At 48.6% G+C, this 27,994-nt stretch overlaps 15 protein-coding genes across 15 annotated transcripts; 5 read left to right on the forward strand and 10 right to left on the reverse strand.

Annotated features, from left to right (window-relative positions):
* Positions 1-88: 88 nt before the first annotated feature.
* KL911_002754 (uncharacterized protein) lies at positions 89-1,756 on the reverse strand (the record flags this gene model as incomplete). The annotated part of the gene is made up of 1 exon (XM_043197858.1): positions 89-1,756. One exon carries the CDS (start codon positions 1,754-1,756, stop codon positions 89-91), a length of 1,668 nt encoding a protein of 555 aa, XP_043054352.1.
* A 54-nt stretch (positions 1,757-1,810) lies between these two features.
* On the forward strand, positions 1,811-4,282 carry KL911_002755 (uncharacterized protein; the record flags this gene model as incomplete). The annotated part of the gene is made up of 1 exon (XM_043197859.1): positions 1,811-4,282. One exon carries the CDS (start codon positions 1,811-1,813, stop codon positions 4,280-4,282), a length of 2,472 nt encoding a protein of 823 aa, XP_043054353.1.
* A 43-nt stretch (positions 4,283-4,325) lies between these two features.
* KL911_002756 (uncharacterized protein) lies at positions 4,326-6,290 on the reverse strand (the record flags this gene model as incomplete). The annotated part of the gene is made up of 1 exon (XM_043197860.1): positions 4,326-6,290. The coding sequence occupies one exon, from the start codon at positions 6,288-6,290 to the stop codon at positions 4,326-4,328; it is 1,965 nt and encodes a 654-aa protein (XP_043054354.1).
* Positions 6,291-6,499: 209 nt separating this feature from the next.
* KL911_002757 (uncharacterized protein) lies at positions 6,500-8,656 on the forward strand (the record flags this gene model as incomplete). The annotated part of the gene is made up of 1 exon (XM_043197861.1): positions 6,500-8,656. The coding sequence occupies one exon, from the start codon at positions 6,500-6,502 to the stop codon at positions 8,654-8,656; it is 2,157 nt and encodes a 718-aa protein (XP_043054355.1).
* Positions 8,657-10,308: 1,652 nt separating this feature from the next.
* KL911_002758 (uncharacterized protein) lies at positions 10,309-12,036 on the forward strand (the record flags this gene model as incomplete). Its single annotated transcript, XM_043197862.1, has 1 exon — positions 10,309-12,036. The coding sequence occupies one exon, from the start codon at positions 10,309-10,311 to the stop codon at positions 12,034-12,036; it is 1,728 nt and encodes a 575-aa protein (XP_043054356.1).
* A 1,162-nt stretch (positions 12,037-13,198) lies between these two features.
* On the forward strand, positions 13,199-14,770 carry KL911_002759 (uncharacterized protein; the record flags this gene model as incomplete). The annotated part of the gene is made up of 2 exons (XM_043197863.1): positions 13,199-13,437; positions 13,786-14,770. 2 exons carry the CDS (start codon positions 13,199-13,201, stop codon positions 14,768-14,770), a joined length of 1,224 nt encoding a protein of 407 aa, XP_043054357.1.
* A 140-nt stretch (positions 14,771-14,910) lies between these two features.
* Positions 14,911-16,350, forward strand: KL911_002760 (uncharacterized protein; the record flags this gene model as incomplete). The annotated part of the gene is made up of 1 exon (XM_043197865.1): positions 14,911-16,350. One exon carries the CDS (start codon positions 14,911-14,913, stop codon positions 16,348-16,350), a length of 1,440 nt encoding a protein of 479 aa, XP_043054358.1.
* Positions 16,351-16,407: 57 nt separating this feature from the next.
* Positions 16,408-17,451, reverse strand: KL911_002761 (uncharacterized protein; the record flags this gene model as incomplete). Its single annotated transcript, XM_043197866.1, has 1 exon — positions 16,408-17,451. The coding sequence occupies one exon, from the start codon at positions 17,449-17,451 to the stop codon at positions 16,408-16,410; it is 1,044 nt and encodes a 347-aa protein (XP_043054359.1).
* A 43-nt stretch (positions 17,452-17,494) lies between these two features.
* KL911_002762 (uncharacterized protein) lies at positions 17,495-17,805 on the reverse strand (the record flags this gene model as incomplete). Its single annotated transcript, XM_043197867.1, has 2 exons — positions 17,495-17,686; positions 17,770-17,805. The coding sequence occupies 2 exons, from the start codon at positions 17,803-17,805 to the stop codon at positions 17,495-17,497; spliced, it is 228 nt and encodes a 75-aa protein (XP_043054360.1).
* A 146-nt stretch (positions 17,806-17,951) lies between these two features.
* Positions 17,952-20,675, reverse strand: KL911_002763 (uncharacterized protein; the record flags this gene model as incomplete). Its single annotated transcript, XM_043197868.1, has 1 exon — positions 17,952-20,675. The coding sequence occupies one exon, from the start codon at positions 20,673-20,675 to the stop codon at positions 17,952-17,954; it is 2,724 nt and encodes a 907-aa protein (XP_043054361.1).
* An 81-nt stretch (positions 20,676-20,756) lies between these two features.
* On the reverse strand, positions 20,757-21,803 carry KL911_002764 (uncharacterized protein; the record flags this gene model as incomplete). The annotated part of the gene is made up of 1 exon (XM_043197869.1): positions 20,757-21,803. The coding sequence occupies one exon, from the start codon at positions 21,801-21,803 to the stop codon at positions 20,757-20,759; it is 1,047 nt and encodes a 348-aa protein (XP_043054362.1).
* Positions 21,804-21,875: 72 nt separating this feature from the next.
* Positions 21,876-24,119, reverse strand: KL911_002765 (uncharacterized protein; the record flags this gene model as incomplete). Its single annotated transcript, XM_043197870.1, has 1 exon — positions 21,876-24,119. The coding sequence occupies one exon, from the start codon at positions 24,117-24,119 to the stop codon at positions 21,876-21,878; it is 2,244 nt and encodes a 747-aa protein (XP_043054363.1).
* A 181-nt stretch (positions 24,120-24,300) lies between these two features.
* On the reverse strand, positions 24,301-25,038 carry KL911_002766 (uncharacterized protein; the record flags this gene model as incomplete). The annotated part of the gene is made up of 1 exon (XM_043197871.1): positions 24,301-25,038. The coding sequence occupies one exon, from the start codon at positions 25,036-25,038 to the stop codon at positions 24,301-24,303; it is 738 nt and encodes a 245-aa protein (XP_043054364.1).
* A 73-nt stretch (positions 25,039-25,111) lies between these two features.
* On the reverse strand, positions 25,112-26,395 carry KL911_002767 (uncharacterized protein; the record flags this gene model as incomplete). Its single annotated transcript, XM_043197872.1, has 1 exon — positions 25,112-26,395. One exon carries the CDS (start codon positions 26,393-26,395, stop codon positions 25,112-25,114), a length of 1,284 nt encoding a protein of 427 aa, XP_043054365.1.
* A 61-nt stretch (positions 26,396-26,456) lies between these two features.
* Positions 26,457-27,980, reverse strand: KL911_002768 (uncharacterized protein; the record flags this gene model as incomplete). Its single annotated transcript, XM_043197873.1, has 1 exon — positions 26,457-27,980. One exon carries the CDS (start codon positions 27,978-27,980, stop codon positions 26,457-26,459), a length of 1,524 nt encoding a protein of 507 aa, XP_043054366.1.
* Positions 27,981-27,994: the final 14 nt, after the last annotated feature.

The raw sequence follows: 27,994 nt of genomic DNA on the forward strand, positions 1-27,994 counted from the left end.
TCACTGACTCAATACCTACCTTCATATCATATCTATTTTTTTTTTTTTTTTTTTTTGGGAGACTTATGTATACATACATTCAGTAGCACTAATCAGCCTGGTCCCAATTTCCTGGTTTTGGTTGCTGAGGCATGGCAGGACCTCCGGCCCGCTTAGCAACAATGATCTGGTCCACACTCAAAACGGTACACACAGCCTCAGTAGCAAAGTTTATAGCGTTTCTCTTGCAGATGAGAGAATCGTATATTTTGTGCTCTTTAACGTCCAAAAGAGACTCTCCAGAAGACTCTGCTTCAATATCAATTCCATACTTCAATGAGTCAGCATCATTTTCATCGTGGGAAGCGTATAGTCTAGGCAGAACTTCAGAAGCATCGAGGCCAGACGTTTCGCACAAAATGCGTGGCAGAAACTCAAAGGCCTCGGCGAATTTCTTGATACCAAGCTGCATCAATCCTGGAGTCTTCTCTCCGTAAGTAGTAACTCGTTTCACCAGCTCTGCCTCGACAGACCCTGCGCCTGGAAGTAGTCTAGGATCCTTCAAGACTGCCTTGACAACAGCAACACCATCGTCAATGGCCCTTTCGATATCTTCCAAGTTGTTTTTCGTAGCACCTCTAACGACGATCGACGCAGTCAGAGACGATTCTTTATCCTGGCGGAAGATGGTGACTCTGTCACCACCAATCTCTTTGGTTTCCACCACATCCACGGTTCCCATCTCCTCTGGCATTGGAGCACCTAATCTTGCCAAAGGACTTCCTCCGCAGACTCTGGCAATTCTTCTCAGATCAAACTTGGACGGCACTTTAAGCACTAGAATTCCGTACCTGTCCAAATAGTGTAGTGCAAGCTCTCCCACTCCAGCACCCGCGACAACCACGCGTACTCCCGAGTTGTAGATCTCTTTAACTAGCTGATCCAGCTGGTCTTCTTCACCTTTGCTGAAACCAAGCATCTCGTCGGCATTGTGCAGCAGCACAGTTCCCTTGGTCTCTGTTGTCGATATGTCTATTGGGCACGTAAAAATAGCAACCTTGGACGGCGTGCTAATCTTCTTGACCTGAGACTCCGGTTCCCTAGGGAAAACCATACCTTTCAGGACAAAAGAACTGTTCAAGGAAGAACCCATAATTTTCACCACTCTAATCGAGTCCACATTGAAAAGTCTTGGGTTGTTTTTTGGGATCACACTAATGATTGCATCTGCAACGAGATTGCTGATCTTCTTTTCGTTGCCGTACTGCTTTGACGCGATCACGGGTTGGATAATCTTCAGTAGCTCCTCCTTTGAGTTCAAGTCCGAGATTTGATCAATCACCAAGTTTTCCAGCTCTTTCAGGGCAAACTTGTTAGCAAGATTGTATCCTTGGATGATTTCCGTTGGCGTCAAGCCCAACACCACGAGTTTCTCTGCCAGATGTAATAGCTCGCCCGCCAACACCAACACGTAGTTCGTGTTGTCACCCATCTCCTCCTCCTGTTGTTCGGAAGACATGATCATCACTTTCACTGCAGGGTGCACCACTTCAAGCTCTCTGATCATGGTGGCAGCGTCGTTCGTGATCGAAACCTTTTCGAGCTTGTTCACGATGATTTTGTTCTTGCCACAAGGTCCAATCGACGTGGAGATCATATTGCTGAGCTCTCTGCAGGCCTGAATGTTTCTGTTAATAGCCCCGTCCGTGCTAGCATGTGTCTGGTATCCCTGTTTGAAGAGGCCAGCGTTAGGCTGGCTAGGCATTCTTAACGACATGATGAAAAAATGGAAGAAAAACAAGAAAAACTCTGGAGGAAAAAGTTCATTATTATGTCCGGCAAGTCATTTAAAGATCGACTAATTGAGGCCGGATCGACGCGAGCGAGCGAGGATAACTCGATCATGGCCGATAATTACGATCCATTGGTGGATATTTATGAGCTGTTTCCAACACCGGCAAGCCTGGCTCAGCTGGACACCTTGCTAGCATACGTCAATGCGTATAAACTGCAAATTGATTCAGACATCCAGACGCGTCAGTCGCAGTATAATGAGGCTCTCCTGAATGCCACTGACGGGAAGGATGCTCTGGGCGCGGTGGACGATGAATTGGAAAAATTGATTGCAGACGTCAAGGATACAAAAATATCCGCAGAAGCCACCGGAAGCACTATCAATAGAATGACCGCAAGTATCAAGTCATTGGATAACGCAAAGAAGAACCTGACACTCACCATGACCATAATGAAACGACTACAGATGCTAGTGACCGCATACGAAAACCTGGAATCTTTCTTGAGCGATACCACAAACCCCGTGAAAGACTATCTACAAATCAAACAGCTTTTCAGTGTGGTAGTGGAGCTGATGAACCACTTCCAGTCATATAAGAGCATTGACGAAATCAACACGCTTAACAAGAAGATCAGCTCTTTGAAAAACAGAATTATAGACGAGATCTTTGCTGATTTTGAGCGCGAAATAATGGAGGAGCTACACAATCCCGAGTTGGTGAGTGCCTGTGAGCTACTAGAGCTTTTGGGCCGTCCATATCGCGATAAACTGACCACTTGGTATACTGTCACAACACTCAAGGAGCTTACTAGTATCTTCAAAGCTACGGAGGAAGCAGGCTCATTGGACAATCTCAAAAGAAGATACATGTTTTTCAGACAGATTCTCGCCAATTTCGAGAAAAACCATGCGAACGCTTTCCCAGAAAACTGGAAGATGTCTCAGGAACTAACGAGTCACTTCTGTAAAATCACGCGCAAAGATTTGAGTGAGTCGACGGCAAAAGAAACTCGTCTCACTGGCAGCAAGGTCGATGTGAATTTGCTGCTGAACGCGCTAGGAGAAACGCTTGAATTCGAATCTTTCATTAGCAAGAAATTCAAACAAAGCTTTGAGGGGTCCATCTCCGACGTATTTGAGCCTTATCTCAATATATGGATAGAACACCAGAGAACTGTGATCAACAACAAATTTATCGAATTCATGAACCCAGAATCAATGCTCAAGAAATCGGGAGTGGAGACTGGGGGTGCGAATGTTAACGTGTTGGAATCCGCTGCTGATCTGTTTAGGCTCTACAGGCAGATTCTTGCACAGCTTTCTAAGCTCTCTCAGGGCGAGTCGTTGGTGAAGCTGTCTGCGGTGTTCTCCGAGTACTTGCTAAAATACCGACAAACTGTTCTGGAGCCGCTGGTTCCTGACCCTAAGCGGTTATCATCAGGATCAGAGACTGAACAGGCGGAAGGCACGGCTATTTTATGTCTGGTATTGAACACTGCAGACTATTGTTCGATCACCGTTTCACAGTTGGAAGAGAAGCTTGCAATGCTAGTAAATCCGCCAACGCTTGCTCAGAGAATGGATTTCGAGAAAGCAAGAAACAGTTACCTCAATTTGATCAATAACTGTATCAATCTACTGTTCGTGAAAATGGAAAACGATCTTCACCATTCGTGGCGTGAAATGCTGAACTATAATTGGAAGACCATCTCAGAGGTCTCTGGGGAATCGCGTTTCATGGGTTCCGTAAAGCGAGTGATCAAAGAGAACTGTTCCTTAATATTCCCCAACTTCAACAGAGTCTTGTACATCCGCAACTACCTGGATAAATTAGTGGAACTTGTTCTGAGCGAGCTATGGCTGAATATTGTGAAACTACGGCCAATCACAGAGATCATGGCTGAGCAGTTTGTGTTTGATCTCCACTCACTGAAATCTTTTCTGCTCGACCTGCCTAGCTTATCTCCTGAACCGGTCAAGATCACGTCCTCAAGCAGCTTTTCAAAGAACATCAACACCAAAGTGTCCGACATCAATACCATTCTAAAGATTCTAATGGTTTCAACATCTCCTATGAGCGACTTCATGTCCAGCTATTTCACAATTGTGGCTGACTCGAATTTCAAGAACTTTGTTAAGATACTCAAGTTGAAAGGCCTGTTGACCAACGACGCAACGTATGAGAAGGACAAGCACAGATACCACGACCAGTTTAGGAGCCAGCTTCGACAGTATGAAACAACGGAAGAAACGCTGCCCGATAGCAACATCTTCCTCGAGGGACTGAAGCTCGAGGATATTCCTGAGGGAATGGCCTCATCCCCAAACATGGCCCTAACTGGGTTTCTCAACAACCCAAACTCGAATTTCAGAATCGACAAACAGTCGCTTCTCAACACTCGCGATCACTTTGAGAAAAACATTGCCAAGACATTCAGCATAAACGACAACAAGATAGACATTGGCGAGAACCTCAAGAGTTTTGGCAAACTCTTCAAGAAGAACTGAGATCAGCTACGGTATAGTGCTTGTAACATGCTCTTATAAATACTCAATGTTTTCCACCGGTTCTCTGCTTTCTGAGCTCATCTCTCTGTGCCTCGACTTCTGGGTCAAACACAATGAACTCGTCCAAAGCGCAACCTCCAGGCACCATTGGAAGAACAGGCACCTTCTTCTCGACGACGACCTCCATGAGGATCGGACCGTCGTTATATTCAATCATCTTCTTCACGCCGTCAACCATCTCGGATTGGTCCTCAACTCTGAAGGACTTCACGCCCATAGCCTCGCCCAGTTTCACAAAGTCTGGATTGGTCTGGTGGGTGTGTGCGTACCTGTAGTCGTAGAACAACGATTGCCATTGCGTCACCATTCCTTGCTCCTCGTTATTGAGCACAACAATCTTGACCGGGGCGTTGGCCTGCACGGCCGACGAAAGCTCTGTAAGCGTCATGTTGAACGAGGCGTCACCGTCGATGTCGATAACCAAGGCGTCTGGCTTAGCGATCTGGGCACCAATAGCAGCCGGCAATCCGAATCCCATAGTTCCCAGACCACCCGAGGTGATAAAGGAACGAGGCTTTCTCCACGTGAAATGCTGGGCGGCCCACATCTGGTGCTGTCCGACGCCGGTGGTGACGACGATGTCACGGCCGGTGGCATGGGCCTGTTTCGAGATCTCTCTCATGAGAGTCTGCGGCTTGATTCGGGAGCCTGGGGTCTCCGTCTGGTAGGCGTACGGGTACTTCTCCTTCCAGGCCCTTATCTGGTCGAACCACTCCGGACGGGAAGCCACTGGGTGCACTAGTTGATTAAATAGCTTGAGGTTCTCCGTGACATCGCCCTCGACGGCCTCCGTGGCCTCGACGACCTTGTTGATGTTCTTTGGGGAGATTTCGAAGTGGATGATACCTCCGCGGTTTTCCTGGGCAGCCAGTCTGGCTTCTGGTGCGAATTTGGCCACGTTTCCAGTGACTCTGTCGTCGAATCTTGCTCCGAGAGCGATGATCAGGTCGGCGTTCTGGATGGCGCTGTTTGCGACGGCGGACCCGTGCATTCCGAGCATGTCGAGAGACTTTTCGTCTTCCTGGTCAAACGCTCCCAGGGCCTGGATCGTCGTGGTCACCGGGATCTGAGCCTTGTCGGCAAGCTCCCTGAGTCTCTTTGGGCCGTCCTCCGAGTTGAGGATGCCTGCACCGACATAGAGAATGGGCTTTTTGGCCTTGTTGACCAGAGCGGCAGCGCGCTGAATACATTGGTTGGTGAACTCGGTCGCCGCAGCATGTGTGATCTTGTTCAGTGTGTTGGAAGGAAGTGTCGAGCTGACGGGGATGGCTTCCTTCAAAATGGCTGCCGTCACGTCTTTCGGCAGGTCCACGAGCACAGGTCCAGGACGTCCGCTGGTGGCGATCTCGAACGCCTCATTAATACGTCTTGGCAGCTCCGCAACGTTCTTCACCATAACGTTCCATTTGGTGCAGGATCTCGAGATGCCGACAACATCGGCCTCCTGGAAAGCGTCCGTGCCGATAGCGGACGTAGGCACCTGGCCGGTGAACACCACCATCGGCACGCCGTCTGCCAGAGCATCTGCCATAGGGGTGATGACATTAGTGGCGCCAGGGCCAGAGGTGACCAAGACAACACCCGGCTTCCCCACGGCTCTGGCGTAGCCCTCGGCCATGTGTCCTGCGCCTTGTTCGTGGCGCGGAAGAACGAAGTTGAACTTATCAGAGTTGTAGATGGCATCGTACACTGGCAAAATGGCACCTCCTGGATATCCGAAAACAGTGTCAACATTGTGCCGTTGCATCATCTCGTGGAAGATCTGACCGCCTGTGAGGCCAATGAAAGAGTCGTCCATCTGAGGAGCGGCCGAGAGCGGCGAAGGCGCCTTTCGATCAGAGGTATTGAAAGCAGGAGCAGGGGTAGGCCGTGATTCCACAAACACGGACGCAGACGACGACTTGGATCGCACTGCACGGGCTGCATAGGCGCCTCTGTGCGCAATCATGCGGATCGCGGGTGTGGTTTTACAGGACGTTCTTAACATGTCTGAGAGAAGCTTTGCAAAAGATGCTCAAATGTATAATTCCTTGCCCCGGGTTAGTCATTTTGAAAAAATTTTTGTATGCATCGGGCCGGTAGCGGTGTGTGGCGGTGCGCTCTAATCGCTTTGACGTTTCTGCGCATTTCGTGTGGCCGTGCAATTTTCTTACCATTATGCTGGATTCTCTTCTGTTCCGCAGTCACCGATCTGTGCGAATCGGGGAGGTCAATCGCTTCATTGTCAAGTACTGTCCGGAAGGCAAGGAGCGGCCGCCCGCGCTCTTCGCCAAAATCAAGAATGTCGAGATGCTTCCCTTGCGTGCCGCCTACCTGACAGGTCCCTATATTTTGTATTGCGACATTAGACCGCAAGAATATTCCCACCATCGCCAGTGTTTCATCACGGCAGACCAGCCAGTTTATGACCCTAACTTGTCTGCCGGACAGAGCATGACCGCCGAATTGTCGCTGCATACCATAAAGGACGAATACGTGTGGATTATAGATGTGATCAGCCAGATGATTTTCAGCGCGAGCTCAGAGGTCCATTTTGAGCTCATGATCGGCCTGGACCGTGACCGGCTACACAGACACAACTTCGGAGACACGTTTGGCAAGTTTTCGCCGCAGCTCGAGGTAGAGCAGATCACTACCGAGCAGCTGTGGAATAAAAACACATCGCAACAAAATGTGCACCTGGTGGTTCTCACACATGGGCTTCACTCGAACGTCTCAGCAGACATGTTCTACCTAAAGGAGCAGATTGAGAAAGAGGCCGAGAAAACCGGAGAAAACGTCATAATCAGAGGCTACACCCGCAACGTGTGCAAGACAGAACGAGGTGTCAAGTATCTCGGAAGACGGCTGGCCGAGTACTTAGTGCATGAGGTTGCGCCAACGGCCGACATCACCAAGATTTCATTTATTGGACACTCGTTGGGAGGCCTTGTCCAGACATTTGCGATAGCTTATATCGACCACAATTATCCGGAGTTTTTCCAGAAGATACAGCCCGAGAATTTCATTGCGCTCGCGTCGCCGCTGCTTGGCATCTCCAACGAGAATCCAGCATATGTGAAAATGGCGTTGAGTTTTGGGATCGTGGGGAAAACAGGCCAGGACCTAGGCTTGCAAGGCCTAAACCCTCTTTTAATGCTACTTCCTTCCGAATCTACACGGAGAATTCTGCGTCGCTTCAGGCGTCGTACACTTTACGCAAACGCAATACATGATGGAATTGTACCGCTGCGAACCTCCGCTTTGCTGTATCTGGACTGGAAGGCGCTATCTAAGGTGTACGAGACGCAGTCAGGGTCAACGAAACACTATACCGCAGGCAACTCAGAAGTTGGAGAAATCCCGGAAAATGTTGAGCAGCAGGATTCGGATATGGTGAGTTCTGTGAAATCCAAGCTGCTGTCGCCGATTCAGACGCTGATTTCGCTTTGTGCACCCAGTTCGCAACATCAACACAGAGCCAAACGGTACCAGCGGTACCAAACTAGCGATTCTTCGGTGCCAAACGATTCGGTCCACGATGATTTGGAGCAGTTTTATCCGTTCCCCAAATCCTCAGTGATTGAGAGCATCAAGAAAGTGTTACTTCCGCCTCTGCCCCCGCTCAAGTACCTCACAGACCCGAACTCGCGTCCAAACGTTATATTACATGACAAGGTGTACACACCAGACGTGATTCCCCGTACACCACTGCGGACTACAAGGTTGTTGCAGACTCTCGATCCTTTGAAGCGTCAGCGAGTGATGGAAGAGAAGATCGCCAGAAGATGGCACAACGGCATGACTTGGCGTAAAGTGCTGGTCAATTTGGAACCAGATGCTCATAACAATATTGTGGTCCGAAGACGTTTTGCGAACGCATACGGTTGGCAGGTTATAGACCATCTGGTGGAAAACCATTTTTCCTCGCCTTGCGTCGCTGGCGAGGATCATTACAAGTACAAATGGGACCCTAATCTTCAAGTGGACGACGATAGAGAGGGTGAGGACGAAAAGCTAGATAACATACTGAGTAAACAGCACGATCGGGCAGCCAAGGAATACTCGAAGCCTACTTTGAACACGAAAAATGTTTCCGGGATTATTTCGAGTGAGCGAACCAAAATGTTGCAGGACGACAGTACCACCGATCTGCTAGAGTCACGGGACTGGATCAACGACGCAGATTCTGTCATATACGATGGACCCACGGGAATGATCAATACAGTGAGCGAAAGTGTAAACGGCAAGATGGAGTCTTTCAAAACCTATTTCCATGGTGAGAACACTGTGGAGGCAGACCAGATTGTCAATGTTTCTGGTCCTTATTTATGATGCACGGATGAGTAGATTAGATAATAGATGAGCTAGTCGAGGAGTTGTCTTTGGTACAGTAGCATGCAAGACAAATTTTATGTCTTTCGTCAACAATATCTGTGCAGTCTAGTATTAAGAAGGCAGCGAAGCGAATAGCTAGCCAGGTTATTGAAAAAGAAAAAAAAATAAAAACCGGGCATTTTTAAAGTTACGTCAAACTTTAAAAGTCAATATTTTAGGGCTCGTGGATCTGAAATAGCAATCATGTTTTCGCAGCGGATGAAGTCGGCAGCTATGAGCTAATTAAAAGTCCTATTGACGTGCAAAAATAGCCCTCTCAGGGTTACTACGCAACTTGATTCTTTTGGGCACTGGGTGTCGAATCTGAAGAGTATTGCGTCAATTGCGACGCAAGTGTAGAATATGATTATTCTTTTTCTTCATCAAATCTAACTCATTTCGTGTTCTGCTCGCCAGCAACAGCGTTGCTACACGCAGAAGGAACGGCAGAAGGCTTTTAGTCTTCGTGTCGTGCGGAACACCAGCAAGTAGCTAAACACGAGTGAGGGATTAAACAGGGCTCTAGGCCTGTATAAAAATATAATATGCTCCTTATTTAGTTGGACTGAGATTGGGTCAGAAAAACCGCTCAGCATAATACCGTACTAAGCCACTACAATAAGGTTGCTCAACTTGCAGGTCTCGTATTGAGAATATTGCGAGGCTTTGAATCTCTGCAAGAAGCCTGTAATTCATACAGTTATGCAACACTTCCGGCAGGTAGTTCCCAATCTTCTCTTTTGGTGCACTTTCAAAAATTTCGTTGCGAGCACACTTTGTCATGATGACGTCAGAATAGCAGGAGACTTGCAACCAACGTAACGAATGCGCCGGCATCTAGCAGCATGGTTCAACTTACACAATTTGATCGGGCAACCGAGCTGGTTGCGGCAAGGTTGTGGTTGAAGAATTGCAAAGCACGGTGCTTTTTCCTTTCGGGTCTGCTTTTCCGAGAGGAAAGAGCTGCTCCATCGTGGTAGAAAAATAATTTTCGGAAGCGAGCTCTGAAAACCGAAGTGACGCACCGGCACCGCCACTCGAGAGACCACAACCTAACACCAATCCAAAAGAAGACATCACAGAGGATCAACGCCGACGACTTCCTGTCCAAGCTATTTCCACCTGAATCAGGGCTAATCAGTGCCAAACACACTGGCTCGCTATCACTTCGGTATATTTTTGATAAGAACGACAATCAGAACCTTCAAATTATTATTTGCAGCATAACAATCGGATTAATTTTCTTAAGCGAGTCGCGAGCTTAGTACAAGATGCACAAACGATCTGTGCTTGATAGTTCCATCAGCAGAGTGCAACAGCGATGAAGCAGATTTACTGTGATTACCTATTTACATCCAGAATGTTCCGGACCTTGCTATCATCAACTTCCTATTTTGCACGTTCCAGCACCTGCTTACGCCACTCACCCCTATTTTGCCCTTAGAATGTGCCGGAAATTATGGCAGAGAAGAAAACACCCACCAGAAAGTCGTGCCCAACACAAAACCAAATACTGGGTTACGTCATTGACCCTCTGTCATGTTACTGCCAATATATAAGGTCTCCAAGTATATAAAGTCTCCGTTTACCAGTTGTATGACATTGATATAATGGAATCGCAAAATTTGAATATACAGAACGCCCCTACGAATGCAGAAACAGCCAAGACTGCCAACGAGGCCAGTCCTTCTTTCCAGTCGTATCTGAATAACGACGGAATTGATAGCATGACTCCTGCGGCCCGTAAAAAAAGGGTCTCCTCGCTGTCTTTGTCAGATCAATGGGCGGGATCGATGAGGTCGCCGTCTCTTGCCGCTCTGTCAAAACTGAGCAATGGTAACAGCAATGTGAGTCTCAAGAAAACCGGTTCGAAGGCCAGTTTGGGCAAATCGCATTCTCGTCTATCGATGTCGTCTTTGGGCTCTGACGGGCACCCTGTCCGGTACAAGACTCACATTGTGGACCATTACCGTGTTGCATCGTATGCGTTTGCATTTGATATTGACGGTGTCATTGTGAAGGGCCCTGAGACCATCCCATATGCAAGAGAGGCCATAAAGATGTTGAACGGTGAGAACAAGTACAATATCAAAGTTCCTTACATTTTTGTCACCAATGGCGGAGGTAGACCAGAGAGTGAGCGTGCTAAGGAATTGAGCGAGAGATTGGGAGTTGAGATCACCGAGGACCAGATCATTCAAGGTCACACACCAATGAAGGACCTTGTTGCCCTCTACAACAACGTGCTTGTGGTTGGCGGTGTTGGCGACAAGTGCCGCAAAGTTGCAGAGGGTTATGGTTTCAAGAACGTGTACATCCCATTGGATGTGATGTACTGGAATCCAAGCGTGACACCCTACTACACATTGACCGAAGAAGACAAGAAAGTGTGCAAGAAAGATGTCGATTTTTCGAAAACCAAAATTGATGCGATCTTGGTCTTTGCAGATTCTAGAAATTGGGCTGCCGACCAGCAGATCATCCTGGAGCTTCTGATGTCCAAGAACGGAGTGATGGGAACAGTCAGCGAGACATTCGAAGAAGGACCTCCAATTTACTTTGCCCACTCAGATTTCATTTGGGCAACCAATTATAAGCTTTCCCGGTATGGTATGGGTGCATTGCAAGTTTCCATTGCCGCTCTTTATAGAGAACATACAGGAAAGGAACTCAAGGTCACCAGATTCGGCAAACCTCAACGTGGCACTTTCAAATATGCTGAAAAGGTTTTGAAGAACTGGCGACAAGACGTGTTAGAAGAGCATGTTGAAGAGATCACCTCTGCCGTTGCTTCGGAGTATTCTGGAGAGGACGGCGAGGAGGAGGAGGAAGAAGAAGCTCTCAGTTTCAAGACGCCCGCTCAAAAAGCAGACGAAAAGAAGAAGGACGAGAAGGAGAAGGAAGAAAAGCAGAAAGCTGAAGCCAAGAGGGGAGTTTTCAACGAGACGGAGTCTGAGGATTCTGACGAAGAAGATGAAGGATTGACTATTCAGAAGCTATCGCAACTGACTTTGGATTTGCCCCCAGCTTCTACTGTGTACTTCGTTGGCGACACTCCCGAGTCTGATATTCGTTTTGCAAACTCTCACGACGAGTCGTGGCACTCGATCTTGGTCAAGACAGGTGTCTACAAGGAGGGAACGGTCCCTAAGTACAAGCCAAAGTACATCTGTGATAACGTTTTGGAGGCTGTGAAATATGCTATCGAGAGAGAGCATAAACTTGAATTAGAAGAATGGAACGCTGGCGCTCAGGATCCTCCAGAAAACCCAGACACAGTTCAACCAACTCAGGATGCCCTACTTGTCGAAAGAGAGGTCATAAAAGAGAAAAAATAAGTAGGTGTTTAATGCGTAATATCTACTTTTAACTTTATCTTTACCAGTAGTAAACTGCACGGCCACGGAAGATAGCATTTTTAATTTACGTATGCCACTACGTCAGAGGCTTATATCAACGAACCCCAAGACTTATTGCGAATTAGCTCTCGTGGCCCAGTCGGTTAAGGCGTCAGTCTCATAATCTGAAGATCGCGTGTTCGATTCTCGCCGAGAGCACTTTTTTTACGTTTTAGGTGCTAGCTGGAAAGGTTGAACGCTCTTATCGAAAATGCAGAAAAAAATAGAACACTCATTTCTATTGTACAAGCTAAAATTCTATTATTTTCTAGGCCAGCGAACAAGGCATAACATGCGCTGTACTGAATTGTTGGTGACTTGGCTTTGAATCCGGTTAAACTTTAAAATGATACGAGGTAAGCAGCTTCACAAAAACCGGAATTCCTTTTTCTCGTGATGTCTCAACGATTTCTAACACTAAAGGAGTATTGAGCTTCTAACGGGAAGCTTTAATTTTGTTTTCACTGAAACAGGTCAGTATGTGCGCCCATCGTACTTTACCGACGCGGATGCACTTAACGCCCAGAATAGTATTTTCGGCTACGGCGGACATCTCTACATTTGACATCAAACTGTGTAACTTCGAGAGGAATCGCATTGATAGAAATAGCTTCCAAAATGCAGTGTGAGAGTAAACCCCAACAATTTTACACTTGGGACTTGTAGATGACAGAAGCCGCGGAAAATTCTCGGTAACAGATTTGCGAATAGGGACCTGAATGTTAGCCAACAATCGCAAGTGTCCATGCGTGTCCTAAAAATAATATGCATGATGAGGCCGGACAATAAAAAAGCCATCAAATGTGAATAGGCGCAGATCGTTCTTCAAACGGTATAATCTCAGATGCAGCCATGTCACAACTTTGTAGCCAGAGGGCGATGATCCTCCGTTTTACGTAAGACACTAAGGTATGCAATTTAATAAAGGACGGAGTGTTTTCGGGCCATGCGAACAATTCCAACAAGAGACGATGCCTGCTACTGCACGCCGTATCTGCATGGGAAGTCGGAGAATTCACATACACAGCCTTCGCATACGGCATCAACAGCTCGTTAAGGCGTGTGGATGGTGCAAATACAAACTTAAAACGATTAGGTGGCTATGTCGCATAAAATTCCCACAGAGACCGACACAGTGAACGTTGCGCGTCTCCGTTCAAAGGCGATTGCCATTGCACCTGTGCAAAATTGCCAGGTGGGAAATTCCGCCGGATATGTGCCAAGTTGCGGTGCTAAGAAGTACGTTTCTTTGCGATATTTGTCGCGAATTCGAAATACTCGACCGGTAAAACAATTGACGATTGATACACCTGCATCTTTGCGCAATAGGATCTGCAATAGGTGCAGATATATTTCAAATACAGTAGGCCCGATATGCGGAATCTGCAAACTGCATATTGACTTCTGCACGTCCAGGCGGCTGGGTTTCCCGATGTACTTGTATTATTTTGGGCTTTGCAGTAGTTCTTTTTTTCTCTTTGCGTCTATGTCAGAATCCGGAAGTGAAATGAGATTTGGGTAGACTTTAATACTCTTCTGCTCTTTATAACACCAAGCAATAGATTATACCAGCTAATGCCCTTATTACGGTCTTATTGAGCCCACGATAGATTCACCTCTCAATTCAGTTATTGTTTCTGGCCCCTTTCCGTCAATCATGGCTTCCGTGCTCAATCGCGAGAATTCGAGTATAGGGCAGACCCCTGATTCCTCAGGTACATCATCCGTTAAACTACCCTCAATTTCAAACCTCACCGCGTCCATCACCAGTCCCTCCAGAAACAGTCAAGATTCGTTGCCGTTCCCACTACCACCAGGGTCGCAAACATCCTCAACCCGCTATCCAGTCGAACAGACTGTTTACCAGGATCCTTTCAGCCGCCGTAGTTCACGCCAGCCTTCCCTTCCCGACTTGCAAGCCAAACTGGAAGTCCACTTGCCGCCCCTATCGTCCATATTGAGCGCACCAGTGGCCCCTCAACCACACCCCCATGCGGCTTCTTTACCACGCCAAGAAGCATACCCTCCGCAATACGACGCACTGAACACCTATTACGCCGCACCCCAGCAACGGCACCAGTCGTTCGCCAGCTATTCGCCTGATACGAGCCATCTGGGGTACGATTCAAGCTTAGATAAACGGGAACAGTCACCTGACCGTTCGACCGAGAGCAGAGACAAACGCAAACGCGTAGTACGCAAGCGGACAAGGACCGGCTGTCTCACGTGCCGCAGGCGACGGATTAAGTGTGACGAACGCAAGCCGTTCTGTTTCAATTGCGAGAAATCGAAAAGAGTGTGCGCCGGATACGAACAAGTCCCGTACGGGGCCCGACGGTACAGATACATGTCACAGCCAAAGCCCCAGGAAGCCCACATCGAGCATGGAGACATCATGCAATCCCCGACGTCAGGTACGCTACCACCTGTTATGCACTCTCCGATGGCCCCTCCTCCCTTGAGTGCTGCCATGATGCCTCGGTCTCCACCTCAAACCGCATTCCCCATGGTCAGACACCACTCCCACCCGTCGCCGCAAGTTCAGCGGTCGCCTGTACTATTATACCAGCCATACGTGGGGAATCCTCCTCCGTATGCGCCTCACTATGTGTCCCGGTCCATGGCATACTCGCACTACACAGGCCATCCCGGGTTTACGCACCCCCCACGGTAACCGACCGACTGTTTATTATAGAGTGATGTTTTTAATTTGCGGACTAAATCTCGCTGTCCTATGAGGGGCTGATCTCTATTCTTTTTCAATAAAATAGTCAATTTATATAGTTCATAATTATTTATCTGTTCACTCCTTTCATGATGCATGCCCTTTTTCTCCTCTGCTGCTGCGCTGCCGCAGGATGGATACGCGGTGTCGAACCAGATAGACAGTCGATCTACAAGCCCGACGAAGACGGGCTTTGGGCGTGCCTGGGCAATCCAGAGATCAAGATTTCTTTTGACAAAATTAACGACGATTACTGTGACTGTCCAGATGGCTCTGACGAGCCAGGGACCTCTGCCTGCAGCTTAGGACGATTCTACTGCACCAACGAAGGGTTCAAGCCCAATTACCTGCCTTCTTACAGGGTCAATGATGGGATCTGTGATTACGATCTCTGCTGCGATGGTTCTGACGAGCCTGGCGGAAAATGCCCATCGAGATGCGCACAAATGAAGCAAGCGTGGGACGGAGAGACTGCGGCACGGAATGCGGTCATTGCTAAGGGACTAGCCAAGAAGGCTAAAATTCAACACAAAGCACACAAGGAGCGGACGAGGCTGAAGTACGAAATCTCGCAATTGTCTGCTGAGATTGAGAAACTCGAGCAGGAACTGCACGGCCTCAACCAGCTTCAGGCTCCTACAGAAAAGGAGAGTGCCATTATCTCAGTGTTTGAGCAGCTAGACTCGAAATTGGGGGACCTTTCTCTGCAGATTTCTGAGAAGCTCCAGCAACTCAACAGCAAGAGACAAAATCTGCGAAACTTGGAGGAGATTATGGAGACTATGAGTAACGAGTACAATCATAACTTCAATGACCCGGCCGTGAAAGCTGCCGCTCAAGCATTCCAGGAGTATTCTGTGAATCAAGGCTTGAGCAAGGACGAGAAGCAAAGCGATCATGCCAGCGAGGTGAAAGCTCTATTTACAGATTTGCAGAGCCAGTTGAGAGACTCTGAGGCAGAAATTCGGAGGCTGGCTGGCCGTGGAGACGAGGACGAGGACGAACTATTTGACTTCAAGTCCACCTTCAAAGCCATGGTAAACTCGTTTTTGGGCGTGTCAAAGAGACACCAGAAATCTCCGTCGACGAGAGAGTCGGAAAAGCGGAAGAAGGAAATTGAACAGGAACTGAAGCGGCTAAGAAGAGACCAGCAGACAAAGGAGGAGCAGCTGAACAAGGATTATGGGCCACACCAGATTCTCATGGCTATGGACGATTGTATCGTGGACAAAATCGGTGATTATGACTATCGACTGTGCTTTGTCGACAAAGTAGAGCAGATTGACCGCAATGGCCATGCGGTTAGAATAGGTCGCTTCGAACGAACCGAGTTTGACGAGGAAAAACTGCAACTCAGGCTGATCTACGAACACGGAGACAAGTGCTGGAACGGTCCAGTGAGAAAGGCCACTGTTCAGCTGGAATGCGGCGAAAAAAACACCATCGTGGCCGTTACCGAGCCGGAGAGGTGCGAGTACACGTTGAGAGTCAAGTCGCCTATTGGATGCTTTGAGTCCGTCGAAACTTGATAAATAGGACCGCGCGGTGTTGTATTATTATGTAGTGCGTAAATGGGCCAGGGGGCCTCACTGAACATAGACTATCACGCTGGTGATGTCGTCTGGCTTCCCTCCGATGTAATCTTGGCCAGTAATATCGCTTAGTCGTTGCGAGAACACGCTTTTGAAGCTGCTATTGAGACTCAGCTCTTTGACGTTCCGAACGAGGTTCATGTTCATTTCCCCTATCTGATCTGCTGCAAAATAGTCATCAAGATACAGCGCGACATCGTTGATGACAACATTATCGATCAGTCCGTCGGTAGTGAACATGATCACGTCTCCGGACTCGAGCTGGAACTCGTACTCGTCTGCGTCTTGGGGCTGGTTCATCAAGTATTTTGAGCCCTTCCTTTTCGCAATGTCCAAAAATTCTTGCGGGATCACAGATAACTGGTAGGGAGCGTTAAAAGAATACGTCTGCTCTTTGGACTCCAAAACGCACTTGAATCGCGAATCTTGCTTCCTAAAGACCCCGAACCAGGAGTCGCCCAGATTGACAGCATGCAGCTTGTTCGTTTCAGCATCGATGATGCCAAAACAGATGGTCGTAGAGCCCACCTCAACAGAGCCATCCTGCTTCATTTTGGTGTATGCCTTGTCCAAGATCTCGAGCGGAGTCAGGTGATCCTCGTGTAGAAATTCCATTGTAACATGGGTGGACAGCTCGCGGCTGATCGCACTGGAGTCAAATCCTTGTTCAGACCAACCACCAACACCGTCCAAAACGCCGGCCAGCACCTTGGAATCATTATATGCCAACACATAATTGTCCTCCCCCGTAGGCGAGTCGTACACGGTATTGGTCTGAACCTTCTTTCGGTACTTGGAAAGGAGCCCGTCGTCAGGCTGACTTGTGTCTTTCAGGCGATCTTTCGGCTCATAAGCCAAAGACATCAAGTATCCATGGCCGGCGGTCTCAAAATGTTTAGCTATGGTGTGCCCATTTTGGAAGTTTCTGAACGTATAAGAGTCGTTGGTGAAACACCGTCTACCCAAGCGCGCGGAAACCGTCAGCCTGGAGGCGAATCTCGGGCCGTAAGACGCCACTTTGGTGTTATATATCAACATGCTAAGATTTCCAAAAAAAGTCGTACACTTTATACTATATTTTTCAACTACCTAGTTTCTCAACAGCACCCAAAATAAATTTCCCGAAATCAAATTCTGGATCGTCAAGGTTCACGGCCTCGGTAGAAGCGGCTTGCTTAGGTGGGTTCAGCTTTCTATATTCGGCCTTGGCAGCCTCCACCAGTTTCAGCTTTTGCTGGTAGTCGTACAATTCCTGTTTCTTCTCACCTTCGACCTTCAAAGTGTAGGTGTGGTAAGCTCCGTACACAATACCGGCAGCCAATGAGGAGTATCTAAGGACCTGAAGGTTAGTTGCACGAACGGGGCTCCAATACTCACGTTTAATGTGGACATGGTCTATTTGTTTTCCCCTCTATTATTTCACCAATAAAACTTTGGAAAAACTTGTCCAAGGTTATGAGCTGCCTGCCTGCCAGCGGGAGAAAAGCTGAATCTTGAATATTTTTTTGATTTAGTACACACCCGTACACCGAACAGATCTATTCGTGCTGATTGAGCACATAGTCCTTGATCCTGACGCGCTCCCGCTCCCACAGCTCTGCATTGGTCAATTGCTCAGCAACAAAGTCTACATGGTCCGGAACCTCAATCTTCCGTGCCGCAATCTTGTTTCCCGATTTCGTTAGAAGCGTAAACTTGTTGGCTCCGTTTTCTGTTTGGTCTTTGCGAACAGCGGTGCCGAGTGGCTGACGTACACGAGCACGAGGATTCGTTGAACCGGAAGTTTTCAAACTTGCGGCAAGCATGCTGTCAAACTCTGACTGGATGCTCATATCGAGCTGTTTGTTGATCATGCTCTCGTCCAGCTCAGATTCAGTGTCATCGTCCTCCTCAGAGTCATCATCGGTCTCAGAATCGCCAGTATCTTCTGTAGCCTCTTCTGATTCTGAGAGATCATCGGTCTCCTGCTCCAGCTCTTCATCATCCTCCTGCTCAGATTCAGGCATCTGACGGCTAGCTTTGCTCATTTCGCTGATCCGTTTAGCTGCCTCCGCAACATTGTGTGCGCGTGTTGCGCCGCGCGACTCAAAGCACTTGACTACTCGCAAGTGAAGATCCAGAGGCAGTTCACCTTGAAGAAGCAGATGATAGTCAAATAGCATCAACTCCAGCGGCGTATCTTTCTTTGAGAGTTCGAAAAATAAGCACACCATCTTCGCCCAGAACCAGTTGGACGGATCGCCGTGGGCAGATTCGAAAATCGCGTACTTGACCAGATTTCGAAAGAGTGGCGGCGTTATTAGCCTTTTAACGGCGAGCTGCGCCAGGTAGCTTGCAACCGCCATTCTCTTCCTATTCTGTCGGAAATCGTTTAGTTCGAATCCAGATTGAAATTCCTCAATCAGACCATCAACCACAACGGTAATCAGTACAGGATCATGTTCGCCCAAGTATTTGAGCAAGGAGACAAGGGCCGGGATCTCATCGTAGGCTATCGTTTCTGGATGGCTAAAGAAGTCCACGATCGTGGTATACGATTCGTGGTCCCATTCGAATTCGAGAAGGGCCGGAAAGAAGACTTGGTTTTGCAGAGCCCGTTTGAGCATATACTCGAGAAATTGCAACTTGGGTTTCGCTGTTCCGACTTGCACCTTCTCTTGAGCAACAGCAAGCGACGACAGAAAAGCCTGCGCGGCCTTTTGTCGGTCTCCTTGCAGCCTGCTTGTCACACTTTGAAGAAGATGGATTAAGTTGTTCACGTCCTCGGAATACTCCGGTCGATAGAGAATGGTAAATCTGGAATAGTCGAAGAACAGGGTCAACAGGTCCAAACCTACTCCCTCCCCAACGTTTACCACTAGAAACCGCAGCATATGCAAAAATTTGGTACCCGGAACCAAGCTGAAGTTGGCCATTTCACAATATAGCCTGACCGTGTTGTAGTCTATATGCGACATGGTCAATTGGTCTTTTAAAATTGCGTCAGCTTTGCTTTCTATTTTCTGAATTAAAGACTTGAACACATTGCGGTTGATGCACAGAAACCGCGCAAAGGCTTTGGCATTAATACCTTGCGAGAACGCGTGGCGATACAGACGGCTTTCCGCAGATTTATTGTACATCTCCTGCTGCCAAAATTCGCGAGCTTTACCATCCACCTCCTCTGCAGTAGTAGCAGCGTCCAGCTGTTTGACAAATGTGGGGAAAACGTCTTTATGAGCCCCTTTCTCTTCTATATCGGGCCCTCTTTTTAAAAGCAGGCTCGGATCCACCATTTCAGAAATATCTGCTACCTCTTCGTAGAATTTACGCTGCTCCTCACTCTCCCAACGGTTGGATTCGGATAGTCCCGAGATAGCCGTGATCTTGGCGGTCGGTTCCGCCTCCTGAGCCAGCGAGGGTTTTCGAGTGGAGAACACCTCATGTGCAAATTCCGAATAAGCTTCCAGTTTGGCAAACTCATCTTTCTTCTCCTTGAGCTCGGATTCAAGGGATTCGGGCACTTTGCCGGTTTTTCGTGATATCTCATTGACCTGATTCACTAGACCGGATATCTGCTCATGCATGTTTTCAGTCATTTTGCATACATGTTCACTATACTTAGTGAGGAGCTTGACCAGTGACAGCCTTTCTGACGGACCTAAAAACTCATTCTCACGAAGAAGTTCATCTTCAAACTTCTTGACGAATCCTGAGACAATAGGAAGTAGCCTTGTGTTATTCGCGTGTTGAGAGAGTAGCTGCGAGACGTAGGCCAGAAGAAGAGGTCTGTCAGACTTCACCAAGTACCGTGGCAGCATGCTCTTGTCGACACTATCATCCAATCGGATAAGGTCAACCAAGTACATTTCACAGTACAATCTCAGCAGAGTGCCCAAGACGGGCAGATGCTCGGGTTCTCTGAAGTCCTCAACCGAACGGAAAAAATATAATGCCAGTTTCGAAGTGAAGCGAGACGAAAATCGTTGATGCAGCACGGAGAGCACCTCAACGGCAGCCGTTGCGTCCTTCTTCTTCAAAGAAAGAAGCCCGTCTGCCGTTGCCGGGATCAACTCGTCCAGATATTTCTCGAGTGAAACTCTCTTGATCAAATCTATCAAAGTATTCTGCGTTTCTGTCGTGATAGCCGAGCTTAGTCTCTTGAGCACAGCCATGTTGCTTTTCAAAGAGGTATCAGGGGAGTCCACGACAAGCAGCTCACCACCCCATGCTTTGCTGTTCAGGTTGCGCAGTTGCTTTCTACGTTCACATGGCTCAGACATCGACGCGACGAAGAAGAATAAATTATGGAAAAATTACTCTGAGAGCATCATATGTAAATTAGGCTAGTATATACAGATTCTTCACTTCTTCAAGTACGGCACACGCTCCTTCGTGAAAACACGTCCTTCGGGAAGACCGTACATCTTTCTCACGTTCTCTGTGTTCCTGTCCCACAAGGTACGAATGACATGCGCTCCAACCGGTGTGAGCTTATTGTCCTCGACAAACTGTCTGATCTTGAAGAATTCTCTTCTGAGTCCTTTTGGAGCGTTGGCGAGCGGACCATCCTGCCTGAACACCCAAAACGCGATCCTGTGCTTTCCTGTGTTTTTCTCACAAACGGGAGGCAGGTACTCGACGAACTCGCAGTCTTCATTTTGCATCAATTTCTTGGCGTCAATCATGCAGTCGCTGTTGGAAAGTTTAACGTCCTTCACTCCCCAGAGAAGCGTAGTAGAGTAGCTGTCTTGAGCGAGATCTGGAGTGTCCGGATCGACCATCAAGACAGTGTACAGGTCACCGGTAGTCTCTTTGAACTCAATCACTTCGAGCGACGGAGGCATTTTGGTAACGTTTGACGAGAGTAAAGTCCCCGGTTCTATCCATCTATCTTGGTTATTGTGTGGGAACTTTAGTTTGACCTCCACCTCTGGCTCCAGGGTAGGCAGTGTGTCTGGGATAACAGCCAAAGTCTCTAGTCTTTGCATGAGCAGCATCTTGGAGTAGCCCTCCCATGCTTTTTTCAGGTAGTGTCTGAAAACGGGCTGGGTTCTATCAAGGCTATTTTTCATGTACTCTGCCATATACACAACCTCAGGATTGTACTTTTCAGCCGAGATTTCGAGTTTCTCTTTCTGCTCAGCGTACGTTGGACTGTTCTTGTCGAGGCTGTCAATCTTGGCGTATATGTCCTCACTGCGCTTCTCCAAAACCTCGTATGCCAGCGGGTAGATTTGGTCAAGACCTTCGATCGATTGGTATTTCCTTCTGCTCGCTTTCGACTTCAAGGAAACTGGGCCATGCGGAAGACCAGGACTCAGCAAGGCCGTCCGAAGAGCCTTGTTGCGTAGCGCCAAAGTTGGCGACCGCTTCGCAAAGTTCGACCACACTCCTTTAGACACAGACATGGACAAACCGATGAACACAAAGATTTTTTTGAAAGATACGTTCCGGGTAACGAGTACAAATATAAATTATCCTTAAGGGTTGCAATAGTAAAATTTCCAATCCAGCTCGCTGGCTCTGGCATCACCAACATTCAGGTTGATAGATCCCATGCCGGGCAGGGACGGCTGCGCGGCGGTGGTGCCCTTCCTTTTCGAGCTCTCGTGCCCATCGTTGGAATGGGCAGAGATGGTCGACGAAGTAGGTGAGCTCTGATTTCCAGAGCCAAATTCTGTCCCCTGTGGCGGAGGTATAGTTGTGACTTCGAACTGAAACTCTTTCAGTCGTGGAGTGACGCCTGTAGAGCCGCTGACCGAGCTTTTCGCAGTCTGAATCGAGCCCGAGAAAGAGGCATGCATGTGATCGACAGAAGAGTGGGACGAAATCGAGTCATCCGAGCTGTTGTGAGATTGTGGGTACTGGAACTCCTGAGGTATGAACTGGACCTCCGACCCAACGCCATAGAAACTGTTATATAGCTGTTGCTGCTGTTGCAATGCAATCTGCTGAGATTGATGCGCCCTAATCTGTGCAGCTTGCAAATGCATATGATACCGTTGAATATTTTTTGGATCGTTTATGGCAAACCGCGTTTGCATCGCCGGAGCAGAGCTTACAGTGATGTCTTGCAATGGCTGAGGTTTTGGCACAATTTGCTGGAACATGGGCGGTGCATGCATCTGTGGACGAAGAGTAGACAGATCCGTGAGTGATCTTGATCTGGTTCTTTTGTGGCCTCTGTTTGCGACCGGGCCAGGCTCGCAGAACGAGTTCGACCTCACGCTGTTGATCGTGAGCTGCTTTCGCGGATCGATCTTCTTCTGCACACTAACGGAGTGCGGCAGATAGTTGATCTTGTTGTTCAGTAAGAACTCCCAAATCAACGAGTGAATAGGAACGTCTCTGCCCGTCTTCACAATATCTGGCTCCTCGTCGAAATATATTGTGTGGGTGATATGGATGTTCTCAAATTTAGAGCCGTCGATAGAGCCGTTCGAATACTCGTTGATCAGGCTGGACCAGTATTTGGCGTTCAGAGGCAGGTTGATTTTCATGTGTCCTGTGTCGGGAAGCAGATGTCCGGTAACTGGTTCGGTGCGCTTCAGCATCAATTTGTCGCGATCGTAGACTTTTACAATGACCCGCATCTGTAGAAGTCTGGGGAAATTCTCGCTTGAAACTGCGTTTGGAGCCAGATGAGAACCCACCCAAAGCGTGTTTTCTGCATAAGCCACGGCCCTGTCGGATTCTAAATCAATGCTCAGATCAGGGTTCAAGTTCAATGGCACCTTAGTGTACAGCAAAGAATGGTCAAACACTAGATCAGGCGAGAAGATGTCATCAATACAAGCTCTCAAAAAGTCGTTCTTGTTGCGAAGGTCCATGATATACTTTTCGTCTTCTTCAACCTTCAAGATCTGGTCCAAGTCGGCAACTGCGCTCAGTTGATTATTGCCATAGTATCCTATTTTGATTTTCTCCACGCTCAGATCTTTAGACTTTCCAGACCGGCTCTTCTTTTTTCTATCTCCACTTTCCGCTGGACTGCCATTAATTTCAGGAGTAGAACTCAAGACTGCACGCTTGTTCTCCACCATCATGTTCTTTCTCTTATTGTAGAGCTTTCTTTGGCGGTCGCTTTCACGGACCAAGTGCCGAATTTCCTCTAAAATAGTCATGTCCGCCAGCTGATGGGACAGTCCGTAATTGAGGAGCTCTTCATCGTTCTTGGCCATCGTCAAGTAATCGTTGATCATCTTTGTGCGCAGATTGCACCCGACGTTGCGGCCATAGTTGATAAGAAAATCGGAGCGCACTACAACAACGTTTTCTGGCCCGGCGTTAGCAAGTTGGTAGTTGTAATCGCGAAGGCCGTCACGAAGGACACTAAAAATGCGTAACATGTCATCATGGGGATTAGCCGTTCCAGGAAGGTTGTCGTCTTTCATGTCAACGGTGGCTACCAGAGACTCGTCTGGAAGAGCGGGACTGCTCCCGCTCACGAGCGAGTCCGCCAACAGGTCGCACGAAGGTATCTCCTGAGTTTGTTGTTGGAGAATCCTGTCAACCCAGCCTTTTTGGTCTTCCTCGTCGCTGTCGCTCATGGAAATCATGAGTTCCGAAAATAACGACTCGTCCTCATGGATGATGTTGAGGCCCTCTGGATGTCTTTTCTCTGAAGACTTTGGAGGTGTGAACTGAGACATTGCTCCATAGTCGTTTTTTGAACTCTGCTCTCGGATCTGCTCCCGCTTCGGTTGCGGAGTCAACGGTGCCATTGCAATCAGAGTGTTAGCAAAGTGTCTGCTCTTGCTGCGGTACCAATTTGTTTCAAGTTTATACAACAGGTTCCGCACCTGTCTCAAACTTTTTTGTGTTCCTTTGAAACATCCAGTAAACAGAAAAAAAGGAGTGGTCTGAGGCGTGTTCCTGCACCCACGCGTCGAAAAATAATAAACATCACGTTGGTGCCAAAGACGTGATACGCGAGTTTTCGTCGCGCCCGACAAGACGGCCTAAAACAGTAACCAATCGGCGGAGAATAATGTTGCAGAACAATAGAGCTGTTGCAACATACTTTCCAAGGTCGTACTTGGAGCCCCATTCGCAGAGATGAGCATAGACGTACGAGACGCTCGGACTGACGATACCAGTGAAAAGCAGCTCCCACATTGTGAGAATAAGGTCGACAAATTCCACAAACCGCAGGGTCCACTTGGCACCCTCGTCCTCTGAAGAAGGGTGTTCTGAAGGACTCACGGAGCTGCCTGCCGTGCTCGCCATCTCCAGCCCCCGTTTGGCACGCTCGATCGCCAGCAAAGCGTCGCGCTCTCTGTTTTGCTGGCGGTGTGCTTTGAAGCGCTCGACCAGGTTCCTGTCGGACAGAAACGTCTCCATAATCAGGAATTTCAGCTCGTCGTCAATTTTATACAGTGTGGACGTTACCAGCTCTGAATCGACCATAGAGTCCAAAATCTTCGCAAACGCATCGCTCAGACGGTCCGACTCTCCTTGCAACGCCTCTGTCAGCAGCTCCAGGCCTTCAGCAAGGGTCCCCGTATAGATGTGACTAGATGCTTCGCTTTGTGTCGGGGATGGTGTCGGAGTCGCAGGTTTGTGCACACTTTGCAGTTCTAGTTCAGGAGTCGCTGGACGCCCATCCGGCGTATGGAACAGCCATGTGGTCACCGCTTTCATCACCCGTCTTCTTCCTGGCCTAATTTTTAACGACGCTGAAATTCAGTGGTGCACTGCCTCATTCTTGCACCGCCTAATCCTTAACATCTTCCATGTGAAACTCTGTAGCTGTTCTCGCCTCGTGGTCGTCCTCTGCCAGCCACCGGGTCGCCTGTTTTACATCGCGAGTATACAGCTTTGCACGCGGCTTCTCCATGTCTGACAGGTTGGCAAAATAGAAACCCGGACATTCTTTACCTGAACGGTAGCCTCCATTGCAAAGCCAGAAATAGTATCCTCTGGACGCCGGTTTCTTGTACATGCGACGCAAAGTCATGGCAGACTTGCATATCGGGCAGGATGGCGTGTTGTTCTGCAGGTGAGCTCGACTCATGCGGAGAGTGAGGTTGATTCTGGTCTCGTTGGCCCTAGGGTGCCTGGCCACAAGAGAGTTCCCCAGGGAGGGCACACAGTGTTTGAATTCTTCCTGTGTGCCTGGAAGCATTAACAATAAGGAGTTGTGTGGCAGCGGAATGTTGTAGATCGGACTCTCGCCGTACTGCTTTCTGATTCTAAATATTCGGGTCGCTCCTAAGGTCAGCGAGCAGATCAACGGCAAGGGTCCAATGGTGGTGAGACGGTCTGAGTGCCAATCGAGATTGTTTTTGTTTGTATGGAAGTAGTTTCCCACGCACAAAGACGCGCGCCACTCGGACTGTACCTGAAGCGGGTGTTTCTTGGTGGTTGCAAGCACTTCGTTTGCCTGGTCTTCAATTAGGAACTTGGCGGTGCGTATATTTCCTGTGAACGACTGAGCCATGGATTTTGAGTTTTTGTAGAACCCGTTGTCGTACTTTTGTTCCGGTATGTCGCCGTCGTAGAACACCGCCGATTGGTGGTTGGAATGGCACTCGTTACCAGCAATGTGGAACATCTTATCTTTAAACTGGGCTCTTTTGGACAGAAGCTCATCCAAAAGACTGTCTGCAAGACTGTCTGGCAGAAAACTGGGATAAAATCGCAGATACGGAACCGTCGACTCAATCTGCTCCTTATTGTACAGAGTAGTGGAAATGTTAGCACTAGCTTTCGACACCTTGAAGGAAGTCTGTTTTTGAGGGAACGCCCTCTTCTTTGCCACGACGCAGGATTCGCTGGCAGCGGTTTCGACGTTTGCCTTGCGCTTTGTTGCTGGAAACTTGCCCTTGATCTCTCTTTTGACCGCTGTCTTGATGTCCCGGGGCCCGAATTGCTCCTCCAGCATCAGCTTTGTCTGCTCTACAGAACCACCAAAAGTGATTAGCAGCTCTAGCAGCACATCCTTGCCAACTTCGGGAAACCGAGATTGGAGTGCGTCTAGCTTTTGCTCCGTCTCCATCAACGTTCGCCCCGATCGCGCACGAAAAATATTTGCCCCATTTTGAGATCTATTTGTCTATTTATTTACCGTTATATTTAAACGAGCTCAACGAGTTTCTATCCAGAATGTGGCCTCCAACATTCTTGGCCCCCAGCTTTTGCGACACCTGGTTCGTCACCTCCCGCAACGGCACGCGGGTACTTTGCTTCTGTGTGGCATACGCCGCGAGAACCGGCTTCTCGTCTTCGTCTGGGTCCGTGATGTTGTAGTCGCTGGAATCCTGTTCGCTAAACGCGCTCCGCGTGTCCTCTGTGAGTGCAGATGCTGTGGATCGAGAGAAGTATGTGCTGGTTTCGGATGCGGAATCTTGCGAGCCAAAAAGCAGTTTGCGCCGCTTCACAGTGGACGACTGGACTGACATAAAATGGTCGATGGTTCTGATGGCAGACTTGCGGGCCATTGGCTCCGACGCAGACCGCACCACAGGCTTGCTCTTGACTTGGAGCAAGGCGTCAATTGTTCTGGCCTGCGTCTTTGTGGTGACTTGTTCTTTAGAAGCGATGCTGGGCGGTACGCTAAAGGCTTCGCGGCCAGACAGCGGAAGCTTCGTTATCGGGTCCAGCTCGCCTATGGCAATCCTTCTGTGAAGTTCGTCGTGGTGCATTTTTCCTGCGTACCGTTCAACCTCCAGGACATCGTCTTCCGGAGACAACGGGTTCAAATGCACTGGTTTCTGTGTTCGAGGGTCGAAAACAACTTGATGATTGAATGCAGTGATCGCACGGTAATACTCCGTTTCAAACTCGACAGGGACCTTCAACTTCCCCTCGTAGCGAACTGCCTGCAGCAACCTTCCGATTGTCGAGTACCGGCTCACAAGGTTGATTGCACGCTGCATCCCGACGTTGGGGATCCCTTTGGTGTAGTCGCATCCGCTGACGATGGCCATCAGCTTCAGCTGCTCATCGGAGAACAGACCAATCGCAGACTCCCAACACTCCTTGAACTTGTCCCTCCGCACCTCTATGCAGGATCCAGAGTCGTCCAATTTCGTGATAAGTCTCTGGCACCCAAAAATTAGGAGATCTGAGTCCTCAGAGATTATTCCTTGCACTATACCGTGTTTCTCCAGATACACCATCTGCGCATCCGCTTCGTAGGGGGCGACCACGTACTGGATATTTCTGCTTTTCAGTTCCTCTATCACCGATTTCGCGATCTGCGGCGTGATATCGCACGCTTTATTAAAATGGTTGTATGCCTCGGAACGTTTGTTTGCGCGTAGGGCCTCGAGACCCAGTCGTTTGTACTCCCTTCTGCGCTCCTCGCGCTCCTTTTCCGTGTTTGCCTTTGTTGGCAGGTAGTCTCCGTCCAAAACCATGTATGGAGTGATGCCGTAATGTGCCAACATGTCGAGTCGTCTACTCATGTAATTCAGGTACGCTCTTGTAGGCTTTTCGAGCACAATCTCCATGGCACAGCCGTAGATCGCCTTGTGCAGCCACGCGTACGTGTCAATCGCGAGGGTTTTGCCTCTATACTTCTCCAAATGGCTGGCTTCTTGGATGGATTTGAGCGCCGGCAGTAAACCAGTGACCCCCATTTTCTCTGTTTACT

This window comes from Ogataea haglerorum, assembly GCF_019207285.1.
Source record: "Ogataea haglerorum isolate 81-453-3 chromosome Unknown 81-453-3_NODE_7_length_556738_cov_96.333754, whole genome shotgun sequence".
Taxonomy (NCBI): domain Eukaryota; kingdom Fungi; phylum Ascomycota; class Pichiomycetes; order Pichiales; family Pichiaceae; genus Ogataea; species Ogataea haglerorum.